The sequence below is a fragment of the Moschus berezovskii genome, chromosome 3, assembly GCF_049115385.1.
Source record: "Moschus berezovskii isolate FMDL1 chromosome 3, NW_MosBer_1.0, whole genome shotgun sequence".
NCBI lineage: Eukaryota > Metazoa > Chordata > Mammalia > Artiodactyla > Moschidae > Moschus > Moschus berezovskii.
In genome coordinates, this window is record NC_142462.1 from 116121143 (window position 1) to 116134010 (window position 12868).

Here is a 12868-nt window from a genome sequence, read left to right on the forward strand (position 1 = left end):
TCTCTTAACTCATCAGCTGTCCCTTTTGGAAAACTGCTTTGTCGGAAATATGTTAGAGGTAGGTCCTCAACGGAGGTCCTCAACGACGACCCGCCTATGCCTTGAAAGGGAGTTAAACCTCAGCAGGGAGTTCTTCCTGGATTTCCCGTGGAAGAGAATGGACACTTCTAGATTCTTTTGCCCCGATTCATCTTTGATCTCAGCTAGCAGGTCCCGCTGATGAAATTTATACAAGCAAGTAAGAGAAGGAGCAGGTGCAAAGAAAATTACATTGTTGAAGAATGTTGAAAGAATGCAGATGTACAGAAAATTACAGTGTTGCAGAAGGAGGTCACCGTGACCAGGGCGAGGTGGAATGAAAGCATTGTTCTTGAGTACACAGAATGGAAACAAGAAAGCATGTGACCACAGTAATAGCTGGAGTTATCCGTGAGGAATGACATGAGTAATAAGTTCGGAGGAATAAGTAGGGAAATGCAGGAGTACAATAAGCAGACAGAGCCGCCCACAAAGATATATTCAGAAATAGAGGCATACACCTGGACTTTAAATCTGAGTTCTGGCTCTAGAGATATACACAGGCAACTCTCAGAACCCTGATTTTCACCTTCATGCCAGGGAAAGTCTTCCCATACTGCCATCTGTCATGCAAAGGATAGGAGCAAATTCCACAATGTCATGACATCATAGGTAAAGGAATAGATTTAACTGAATAAAAACTATCACAATGTCATGACATCATAGGTAAAGGAATAGATTTAACTGAATAAAAACTATCACAATGCCAGTGCCATCAAGAGCCAGTTTCCCTCTCACCCCAGAGGAGAATCTCTCATTCCTGCCAGAGCAATCTCTGGACACTGTGTGGGTTCTGTTCTAATGGAGACAATCCTTCCCATTGTGGGTCTTCCTGTGTGCCTCCTGCTGTAACACAGCAGTAAAAAAGTGGCCACCTCAATAGTGAAATAAGAAGACTCTTCAGTGCTGAGATGTCTGATTTAGGGATGCCAGCTATGTACAGAAATTGTCTAGAGTTAAAATATTACCTGCACTGGGGACTCTGGGGCAGCTGGGGATCTTGGGCTGTAGGACGAATCATTAACTCTGAAGTTAAGAAGGACTCTACAATCACAAACATCTTCAAGTCACCCAGTGTTGTGACCTCAATTTTCCATGATCCAGAGCAGTCTATCTCTAGTTCCCCCCACCATATGATTTTTGGTGGCCCTTGGGGAGACATTGATCACCTTAGTTTCTGAAGAAAGGATTTGAGAATGTCCTGTTGAACTTAATAAGGGGAACAAGTAAATGTGACCCAGACTGAGATCTGAAATCTGCTCCCATAGCTGGATTCTCTGGCTCCAGAGACTATCTAAGCAGTGACTGAAGCTAAGGCCATGTAGAGCCGGACAGACAGGCGTGGAAGGGTGAGGAGAAAGAAATCGTTTCTGTCAACTAGGGAAAGTCTGGTATATCTTTTGAGGTCCTGGCCATTCTGAGAAACTCTGACAGTGAGAAAATGAGGAAGGGTAATCTAATTCCTCTCCCAGACTCCTCTCAAGCTGAATGTTGACTTTTTCCATAGAAAAACAAACGTTAACTCAACAAGGAAAGATCATGAGTGGGGAGGATAAATGTATGATTGACAACATGGATCTGCTTGGCAGCTCTCCACTTCCTTGATCTGCGTATAAAGACTGTGCTGAGCACCTGGGATCCTACTTCGCTAGGACATCACATTCTGTCTCTTTCAGCATGTACTCTCTCCATCTCCTGCTCAGGGCCAGCCCTGCTGCCCTGCTTCTGATTCTTTGCCTGCAACTGGGGACCACCAAAGCTCAGGAAGACACGTGAGCCAAGACTTTCTCCTCCTCATTAAAAACAAACAAAAAATTGGGTGGGGAGGGGGTTCCTCCACTCCTACTCTAGAAATCTGCATATCCGTTCCTGAAAACTTTTTCAACTTCCCAGAACTCTAGTCCCAGGAACTCTCATGAACCCCAGGCCTAGCTCCATTTTTCCCCTCTTAGGGAGTGTCATCAAATTCCCTGACATTTCCACTGGGTGCTTCTAGGTTGCCCATGGAAATAAGGCTCACAGTGTTCAAACAGGCTGTAAGGAGCTGTTGTTGTTGTTTAGTTGCTAGGTTGTCTATATTTCTCTTGCGACCCCATAGACTGTAGTCCACCAGCCTCCTCTGTCCATGGGATTTCCCAAGCAAGAATACAGAAGTGGATTGCCACTTCCTTCTCCAGGGGATCTTCCTTACCCAGGCACCGACCCTGAGTCTCCTGCATGTAAGGTGGATTCTTTACCTCTGAGTCAAAGCTCTGATCCACATCCTGTCCATAGTCAATACCTTTGTTAGAATTCTGCTCAGAAAACCGCACCTTCTCATACCTTCCCTCCTGAAAGAGAAGATGAAGCAGGTCAGAGAGTTCCAACAATAGCTTTAGGAAGCTTTGGGCAGGACTCAGGAAAGGATTAGAGGGTGTGGTCACAGATCCTTGGCCCTTTGGCACGAGACTGCCCTGACCCAGCAGCTTAGACATTCTCCCTATTCTTAAGACCAAAGATGGAGACAAGGACTGCTTGCCCCAACACACACTGATACCAGGAAGCACAGGCTTAGAAGCTGGTTCACTGAGGGTCCATGTTTGACAGAAGCAAGAAACTGGGCAAGCAGAATGGAGTAAGTAGGAAATGGAGCTAGGGACTGGGGAGGAACAGAATCACTCAGCAAATCTTGGAAGTTTTCTGTATAGGAGGAGAGTTTGGAATGCTGGGTTTCTGGATTATGATTCTGGTGGTGTAGTGTGACCAGATGTCCTATCCTGGAAAAAACCACTCAGGATTTTGAGAAGCTGGTATAATGTGGAGGCACCAAGAAACACTGAGTGAGGACAAGTTCAGATATAGATACTACTCTGTTCAGCCCTGAGGCATGGCAAGTTGTTGAAATAAGCTGAGCTAATTAAGGTGACCACCCAACCCAGTTTGCTCGAGAATTTCTTGGTTTTAGCACTAGAAACCCCCTCATCCCAGGCAGTTCCTTGCTTTGGGGCAAACTAGGATGACCAGTGGAAGGAAAGAAGATGCTCAGCTTTAAAATAAAGAATTTGAGTTGCTTTAGTAAGCACACCTAATTTGAACAAAACAACCCCAAATCAAAAGTTCTCAGGAGACTCAGATGCTGAGTGATTGATCCTGGTCTCATCATCTCCTTCCTCTGCACCTTCTCTGTCCCCTTGGTTCTGCTGATCGCAAGCCCCGTGTCTCATGGATTGATTGCTGATCTCCAACCTGCTTCTCTCTTCCCAGAACTGATCAACAGTTGATGACAATGGACCTGCAGATGCTGCAAATAAACGGGAGTGAAGAGGCCACCGTGGTGCTTCAAGTTTCAACAGGACTGAGGGAATGCATGGTGGTAAGTAGAGGCCCACTTTGGGAAAAATCTGATTCCTAATTACGAATATGGTTAAATCAAGCTCTGACTTCAATATCGCATAATGTAATTAATAAGATAATGAACCCCCACCCTCCTGCTCCCAATGCTTACATAGATACTTGAGCCTCAGAATAATTATGGGGGCTCAGGGCAGATGACTACTGTCATTTTACAAATGAAGGGACACCCCCCAATCCAGACAAGTGTGGGAGGGAGGAGAGAGAAGGCATGACTGGTGGGAGAAGCACAGCTAAGAGGGAAGAAAGAAAAACGCGTGAGAGGTGGGGGAGAGTCCCTCCCCAGGTCCTGGGTCTGACCGTTTGAGATGCAGGACAGGAACGTGGTGAGCCTCAGAAGGAAAACCCACAACCCCATCTGGGAGGCTGAGGCAAGTGGGGAAACGAGACGCAGGGCCAACGACGGGCAGGTTAGGAACCCTCCTCCTCAGGAAGCCCTGAGCAGAGTCTGCTTTCTTCTCACTCCTCTGCTCTCTGGCTGTGTCTGCTCTTTTGTCAGAAGCTGACTGTTGTCCCAACCTCTCCTCTCTGATAAGGAAAGCATACCCTTCTCCTCCCTTTCTCCCAGTTCAGCAGTGGTGAGAGGGAGGATCTAGACCAGAGGATCTCCAAGGATAACGTGCTTTAGGCCTCCTCTTGTCTGACTGCCCTGGGTCCCATGGAAAGGACCTGTGCAGGTTGGACCCACAGAGCTTCCCCTCCCACCCCAGGAAGAGTGCGTCCTTCTCCACCTCACTGACCGTCTCCTCTGCTGTTGTCACGAAAGCACGATCCTCCCTCGCTAGGGGCTTCCTCAATGTTCAGCGGGTAAAGAATCCACCTGTAATGCAGGAGACACAGGAGATGCGGGTTCCATCCCTGGGTTGGGAAGATCCCCCCGGAGGAGGAAATGGCAACCCACTCCAGTATTCTTGCCTGAAAAACTCCATAGAAGAGGAGCCTGGTAGGCTATAGTTCATGGGGTCACAGAGAGTCGGACACAACCGAGTGACTGCACACACACACATCCCTTGTTAGCCACCTCTGTTCAAGGGCCAAGATCCATGTATCTGCCCTATCTCATTCCAGAAAGACATCTCTCAAGAAGCACAGGTACCTTCTGACAGCTTTGGAATTCAAATTAGATTTGAAAGTGAAAGTGTTAGTCTTTCAGTTGTGTCTGACTCCTTGCGACCCCATGGACTGTAGCCCACCAGGCTCTTCTGTCCATGGGATTCTCCAGGCAAGAATGCTGGAGTGGGTTGCCATTCCCTTTCCAGGGGATCTTTCTGACCCAGGGATCGAACAAGGGTCTCCCACATTGCAGGCAGATTCTTTACCTTCTGAGCCACCAGAGACTTTAAGGACAGTGACTAAATAGAAAACAAAATTGGGAGTGTGAGGATTGTTATTCATTATACTGCATTCTAGAAATGGCTCCACATCTATAGGAGAAAGATTCCTGATCACTGAGCAAAGAGTAATACAGCTGCTTTATCCAATTTTTCTGTTTACAATCCAATAATATGAACTATGTATACTAATTAGAGGTGGGAGGGAGAGTGAGTCATAATTTTTCAATTTTGTGTTTTATTTATCAAAAGCACAGATGAAAAAAGAATGGGCATAAAAGTTTTGTGATAATGGTAATTTCTAGTGGTGACAGATTATGAAAGTCCAATTCCAACCCTGAGAATGTAACAGGTGTAAAAAAAAGTGTGTTTAATCAACAATTTGACACCTGATATAATTTTTTTCCACTGTGATTAATAAAATCGTTTTAAGAACAATGCTAGTACAACAAAATAAAGCAAACTTTTTAAAACTTAACCAAGTACAAGTCAAAGATAAAGAACTCCACAGAATGAATGATGCTGCAAATTAGAAAGATTTATGTATAACTATAAAATAAATGTGAGCTGGCCAGGTGGTGCTAGCAGCAAAGAACCTGCCTGCCAGTGCAGAAGACATAAGAGATGAAGGTTCGATCCCTGGGTCAGGAAGATCCTCTGGAGAAGGAATGGCAACCCACTCCAGTATTCTTGCCTGGAGAATCCCATGAACAGAGGAGCCTGGCGGGTTATAGTCCATGGGGGTCACAAAGTGTCGGACACAACTGAGCAACTTAGCATGCAAGCATGAAATAAATGTATAACTATGAATACACCTTCATATTTTTAAAACTTTGGAAAAAAAATAATGTTGTAGGTGTGATGTTTCCAGAACCTAATATTCATTTTCTACTAATTATAATGTTTATGTAACTAAATTCTTGATCAAGTGAGGTATTAAAGATCATAAAGATGAGTATAGAATAGGTTGGGATTTCCCTGGGGGTCCAATAGCTAAAACTCTGTGCTTCCAAGGCAGGGGACCTGATCAGGGAACTAGATCCCACATGCTGCAACAATAGATCCCTTGTGCCACACCTAAGATCTGGTGTAGCCAAATAAATAAATACAAATAAATATTTTTTAAATGGAATAGATTATATCCTCAAACATGTGTTTGAATATAAACACCATATAATCATTTAATGTTGAAGAAAATGTAGGGCTAACCAAGTGCTTAAACATTTGTGGTCTGGACCATTTTGCTGGTCTTGGAGCTCTTACCAGAAAATTGCTCTGAATTTGTAAATAAAATGCACTGATTACAAAGGAAAACAGACATATTAAAGAAAAATGATAAAATTATTAAAAAAGTAAACTTGTGATACAGCTATATGTGTGTTTCCTTATGGGCACACTAGCTGAAAGGCAATATACTTAAATATAAACAAGTTACATTTTATTTTCTAGAGATTATATGATGGCTGTCATCGTGAAGCTTGAGTAAAGACCTTAAACTGTACACTACCATTTGGCAACAAATCACAGCTGTTTTGTTGGACATCCAAGGGACTAGGAATGTTTTGTTTTGGTTATTCAAGTAGTGAAAATCCTGATTCATAAAGATTGTTGTTGCTCACTTCTTAAGTCGTGTCCGACTCTTAGAGATCACATAAACTGCAACACTCCAGGCTTCCCTGTCCTTCACTATCTCCCAGAGTTTGTTCAGACTCACATCCATTGAGCTGGTGATGATATCTAATGGTCTCATCCTATGCCGCCCCCTTCTCCTCCTGCCATTGATCTTTCCCAGAATCAGGGTCTTTTCCATTGAGTCAGTTCTTTGCATCAGGCGGCCAAAGTGCTGGAGCTTCAGCTTCACCATCAGTCCTTTCAACGAATATTCAGGGTTGACTTCCTTTAGGACTGACTGGTCCAACTCTCACATCCATACATGACTACTGGAAAAACAATAGCTTTAACTATACAGACTTTGGTTGGCAAAGTGTTGTCTCTGCTTTATAATAATTTGTTTAGGTTTGTCATAGCTTTTCTTTCAAGGAGCAAGCATGTTTTAATTTTATGGCTGCAGTCATCATCCTTAGTGATTTTAGAGCTCAAGAAAGTAAAATTTTTCACTGTTTGCACTTTTTCCTCTTCTGTTTGAATGAAGTGACAGGACTGGATGACATTTTGTTGTTGTAGTTTTGTTCAGTCACTCAGTCATGTCCAGGTCTTTGCTACCCCATGGACTGCAGCACCCCAGGCCTCCCTTGTCCTTCACCATTTCCCAGAGTTTGTTCAAACTCATGTCCACTGAATTGGTGATGCCATCCAACCATTTCATCCTCTGTTGTCCCCTTCTTCTCCTGTTTCAATTTTTCCCAGCATCAGGTTCTTTTCTAATGAGTCAGATCTTCACATCAGGTGGCCAAAGTATTAGAGCTTCAGCTTCAGCATCAGTCCTTCCAATGAATATTCAGGATTGATTTCCTTTAGGATTGACTGGTTTGATCTCCTTGCAGTCCAAGGGACTCTAAAGAGTATTCTCCAACACCACAGTTCAAAAGCATTATTTTTCAGTGCTCAGCCTTGTTTATGGTCCAACTCTCACATCCATGCATAACTACTGGAAAAATCATAACTTTGACTATATGGATCTTTATCATCAAAGTAATGTCTCTGCTTTTTAATATGCTGTCTAGGTTTGTCATAGCTTTCCTTCCAAGGAGCTAGCATGTTTTAATTTCATGACTGCAGTCACCATCTGCAGTGATTCTGGAACCCCAGACAAATAAAGTCTGTCACTGTTTCCATTGTTTCCCAATCTATTTGCCAGACCAGATGTCATGATCTTAGTTTTTTGAATGTTGAGTTTTAAGCCAGCTTTTTCATGCTCCTCTTTCACACTCATCAAAAAGGCTCTTTAATTCCTCTTTGCTTTCTGCCATTAAAGTGGTATCATTTGCATATCGAGGTTGTTATTTCTCCTAGAAATACTGATTCCAGCTTGTGAGTCACCCAGCCCAGCATTTCGCATGATGTAGCTAAAGAAGTTAAATAAAAAAAAATAATAAATAAAGAAGTTAAATAAGCAGGGTGGCAATATATAGCCTTAACATACTCCTCTCCCAATTTTGAACCAGTTTGTTGTTCCATGTCCAGTTCTGTTGCTTCTTGTCTCTCAGGAGACAGGTAAAATGATTTGGTATTTCCATCTCTTTAAGAATTTTCCACACTTTGTTTTGATCCACATAGTCAACGGCTTTTGTGTAGTCAATGAAGCAGATGTTTTCCTGGAACTCACTTGCTTTTCTATGATACAACAAATGGTGGCAATTTGATGTCTGACTCTTCTGCCTTTTCTAAACAAAGCTTGTACATCTGGAATTTCTCAGTTCACATACTACTAAAGCCCAGCTTGAAGAATTTTGCATATTACTTTGCTAGCATATGAAATGACTGCAATTGTACTGTAGTTTGAACATTCTTTTGAATTGTCCATTTTGGGGATTGGAATGAAAAGTATTCTTTTCCAGTCCTGTGGCCACTGTAGAGTTTTCCAACATTGCTGACATATTGAGCGCAGCACTAGAACAGCATCGTCTTTTAGGATTTTAAATGGATCAGCTGGAATTCCATCACCTCCACTAACTTTGTTCACTCTAATAATTCCTAAGGCCTGCTTGACTTCACCCCCCAGGATATCCGTCTCTAGGTGAGTGACCATGCTATCATGGCTATCAGGTTATTAAGACCTTTTTGTACAGTTTTTCTGTGTATTCTTGCCACCTCTTATTAATCTCTTCTGCTTCTGTTAGTCTTTACCGTGTCTAAGGTATTCTGTCTAAGGATTTCTGCCCTTTATCATGTCTATCCTTGCATGAAATATTCCCTTGATATGTTCAGTTTCTTGAAGAGATCTTGTCTTTCCTAATCTGTTGTTTTCCTCTATTTCTTTACATTGTTCACTTAAGAAGCCTTCCTTATTTTTCTTTCCTTGCTATTCTCTGGAACTCTGCATTCAGTTGGGCAAATCTTTCCCTTTCTCCTTTGCCTTTCGCTTCTCTTATTTTCTCAGCTATTTGTAAAGCGTCCTCAGACAACCATGCTGCATTCTTGCATTTCTTTTTCTTATGGATGGTTTTGGTCACCGCCTCCTGTAAAATGTTATGAACCTCTGTTCATGGTTTTTCAGGCACACTGCTATCATATTTAATCCCATAAATCTATTCATCACCTCCACTGTATAATCATAAGGGATTTCATTTAGGTCATACCTGAATTGTCTCTTGTTGCTCCCTACTTTCTTCAATTCAAGCCTGAATTTTGCAACAGGGAGCTCATGATCTGAGCCACAGTCAGCTCTAGGTCTTGTTTTTGCTGACTGTATAGAGCTTCTCCATCTTCAGCTGCAAAGCTTATAATCAATCTGATATCAGTATTGACCATCTGGTGATGTCCATGTGTAGAGTTGTCTCTTGTGTTGTTGGAAAAGGGTGTTTGCTATGACCAGTGAGTTCTACCTTTGCCCTGCCTCATTTTGTACTCCAAGGCCAAACTGGCCTATTACTCCAGATAACCCTTGACTTTCTACTTTTGCATTCCAATCCCCTATTATGAAAAGTACATAATTTTTTGGTGTTAGATCTAGAAGGTCTTGTAGGTCTTCACAGAATTCTTCAACTTCAACTTCTTCGGCATTAGTGGCTGGGACGTAGACTTGGATTACTGTGATGTTGAACAATTTGCCTTGAAAATGAACTGAGATCATTCTTTGTTTTTGAGATTGCACCCAGCACTGAATTTCAGACTCTTTTGTTGCCTCTGAGGGTTATTTCATTTCTTCTAAGGTATTCTTGCCCATAGTAGTAGATATAATGGTCATCTGAGTTAAATTCACTCATTCCTGTTTCCTAAGATGTCAAGGTTCATTCAGGCCATCTCCTGCTTGATCATGTCCAATTTGCCTTGATTCATGAACCTAACATTCCAGGTTTCTATGCAGTGAAGTTCTTAGTGGCATCAGACTTGACTTTCACCACCAGACACGTATACAACTGAGTGTCATTTCTGCTTTAGCCTAGCCTCTTCATTCTTTCTGGAGCTATTTCTCTGCTCTTCCCCAGTAGCATATTGGACACCGTCCAACCTTGGGGGCTCATCTTCTGGTGCCATATCATTTTGCCTTTTCACAATATTCATGGGGTTGTCAAAGCAAGTATATTGAAGTGGATTGCCATTCCCTTCTCCAGTGGACCACGTTTTTTCGGAACTCCGCACTATGACCCATCCATTTCGGGTGGCCCTGTACAGTGTGGTTCATAGCTTCATTGAGTTACACAAGACTCTTTGCCGTGACAATGCTGTGATCCATGAAGGGGAATAGATAAAAATATATTGTTGTAAAGGTAATAAAAAACTAAACAAGGCAAGGGTAGATTTCTCTATAGCAACACCAGGATGTCCAAAGTATTCTGAGTAAAATTCTAAGGGTGAGAACATTTGAATTCACTGTTTGGGGGCTGACAGGCCATTTAGCGCAGAGCTGTCAGTTACCTGGAGAAGCTTCAGGAAACAGGCTGATGGCCCCAGCCATGACTATGCATGTCAGTCTGATAGAGCACAAAGGCAGTGATGAGGAGAAAATATTTCAAGATCTCTAAAATTATAATTAGTGCAAACATATCTATGTCTCTCTTCTGGATAAGATCACGGATACTGCTAATACCACCACGGATTACTGATGACCTTTGTAACACAAGTGCTCAGTTTCAATGAGAGTCTAGTAAAAATAAAGATAAAACTTCTCTCCACCTGAATACACAGACTCACTGAATACTATCCACAGATCTTTCTGGGTTTATGGACCCCATAATAAAACTCCCATGCTGAGCACTAACTAGACAGAAGCTTCTTGACTCCACTGAAACGTACATATGCTATACTCTGGGATCTTCGTTTTTTTAGCTTCTTAATTTTGGCTGTTCTGGGTCTTCCTTGTGTGGCTTTTCTCTAGTTGCAGTGAGCAGGGGCTACGCTCCAGTTGCAGGGAATAGGCTTCTCGTTGCAGTGAATTCTCTTGTTGGGGAGAATGGGCTGTAGAGCCGTAAGCTGAATAGCTGTGCTGCATGGGCTTAGTTTGCCCTGTGGGATGTGGGATCTTCCTGGCCCAGAGACGGAACCCGTGTATTCTGCATTAGCAGGTGAATTCCTTACCACTGAGCCACCAAGGAAGAAGCCCGTATACTCCGGGATCTTAAGTTGTAAAGTGCTCTCGATTTGAAAAAAAAAAAAAGGAAAACTAACTTCAAGATCTCAATCTCATTTGGAGCCCATTGGTAGCAGCCAGGGTTGGTGAGTAATTGCTTTCACCTCAGAACTGAGGAAAACAAGAGTGAGACACGTCACCCTAATTATGAAAGGTCACTAATTACCGGAAGTCACAGAGTTTTAGAGGAACACGGCTGGGACTCAGCCACAGTCTGGCAATGGGGCCTGGCATTGACTTCCACACACAGTCAGCCAGGCTGTGGTCACAGCCCAATTCCGGACAGCCTTGACAAGGGAAGCAAGGCAAGCTTGCTCCCCAGATGATCAACTGCCCCAAGATGACTTATCCCAGCCCTGTGAACTCACTTACCTCTTTCCTCCCAAGCCCTAGACCCACGCTGCTAAAGCAGGAATCTGAGGACATGAGGACAGAAGACCTTCTGACCTAGACGACACCACATAGTCGACTCCTCCTGCCTCTGACCCACATCCATCCCTGCTTTTCAGTCACTAAGTAGATCTTCCTCCTCCCTCTGCACCCTTTCTTGTCTTTCACTTTTCCATCCTCAAGCTAACACTGGGTCCTCTCTCCCCAGATTAAATCTTATCTTCTAAGCAACATTCCGATTGAAGGCAATTTTAATTATAAATTCACCTCCTGCCTCTGTAACAGTTACCCAAGGAGATTCTTCTGGGATTTGCAAACCAACAGTAAGTACAGGAGATGCCAAGGGAAGAACTATCCTCCCGGGAGGGAAAAAACACAAGAAAAACATGGCTCCAGATCTGGATCAGAACCTCCATGAGGAAGGGCAGAGAGGAAGGGAGGGAAGAAGAGGCAGAGAGAATGTGGGGACTCCGCCCAATTCGAAAGGTGAAAGGTTTGGGAGAAAAGTGAATAAGAAACCTATATTTGTAAATGATTTGAGGAAACTGAATCCCAGTGGGGAAATTCCTGGTGATGGCAGAAAAGTCAAGGCATTGGGGTTGGAGTGTTATCAGAGATGACCTTTGTCCTTCCTTATCTCTTTCAGGTACTATAAAAGTAACAGCAGTGGTTGACGTTGTTCGTCAACTAAATATCTGCCCGGATGACTGGGCAGTGATACCTATTAAAGCAAATAGGTTTTTTATCACTAAGAGCCTACCATAGTCTGATCTAAATGGAAGCCTTTGTCTCTGCACATCCCAACCCCACCAGCAGGGGATTTCCTCCAAGGAAAGCTGGTTGGGGTCAACTAGATAACTTTAGTCTCTAAAATAAACTTCTCACAAGCTTCTCTGACTTCTCCTGTGTCTTTCCTACAAAATCTACCCAAAGGAATCTCAGAACAGCCAGAATTTTTAGGCTTCTGCTTTTTCAAAGGACCTTTACTGAGGAGAGTTTTTGGGCTTTCCCTGTCCATGAAATACTCTGGCCACCTCATGCGAAGAGCTGACTCATTGGAAAAGACCCTGATGCTGGGAAAGATTGAAGGCAGGAGAAGGGGAGGGCAGAGGATGAAATGGTTGGATGATATCACCAACTCAATGGATGTGAGTTTGAGTAAACTTCGGGAGTTGGTGATGGACAGGGAGGCCTGGCGTACTGCAGTCCATGGAGTTGCAAAGCGTTGGACACAACTGAGTGACTGAACTGAACTGAACTGTCCATGAAAGAGAAGATGAAAGAGAGAGGGGCTATTCTCATAGAAAGGGCAAGTGGTGGCCCTAAAACTCATAGCAAGTGATGGGCAGAATGTGGACAGGAACCTCAAGGCCCCCTGTTCCCTGGCCCTCCTACATCCCACTGCTCCGCACACCCTCCTCCCCCCAGG

At 43.4% G+C, this 12868-nt stretch overlaps 1 protein-coding gene across 1 annotated transcript; it reads left to right on the forward strand.

The window, feature by feature from the left end:
• Positions 1-1727: 1727 nt before the first annotated feature.
• LOC129552140 (prolactin-inducible protein homolog) lies at positions 1728-12322 on the forward strand. The gene is made up of 4 exons (XM_055420304.2): positions 1728-1850; positions 3322-3430; positions 11648-11762; positions 12086-12322. Exons 1-4 carry the CDS (start codon positions 1756-1758, stop codon positions 12202-12204), a joined length of 438 nt encoding a protein of 145 aa, XP_055276279.1. The 5' UTR covers positions 1728-1755; the 3' UTR covers positions 12205-12322.
• Positions 12323-12868: the final 546 nt, after the last annotated feature.

Bases quoted from the DNA above. Each gene is read 5' to 3' on its own strand.
- LOC129552140 (XM_055420304.2), top strand. From the start codon at position 1,756: ATGTACTCTCTCCATCTCCTGCTCAGGGCCAGCCCTGCTGCCCTGCTT. The intron at 1,851-3,321 runs GTGAGCCAAGAC...CTCTCTTCCCAG, and splicing joins ACCAAAGCTCAGGAAGACAC to AACTGATCAACAGTTGATGA. The intron at 3,431-11,647 runs GTAAGTAGAGGC...CTCTCTCCCCAG, and splicing joins GACTGAGGGAATGCATGGTG to ATTAAATCTTATCTTCTAAG.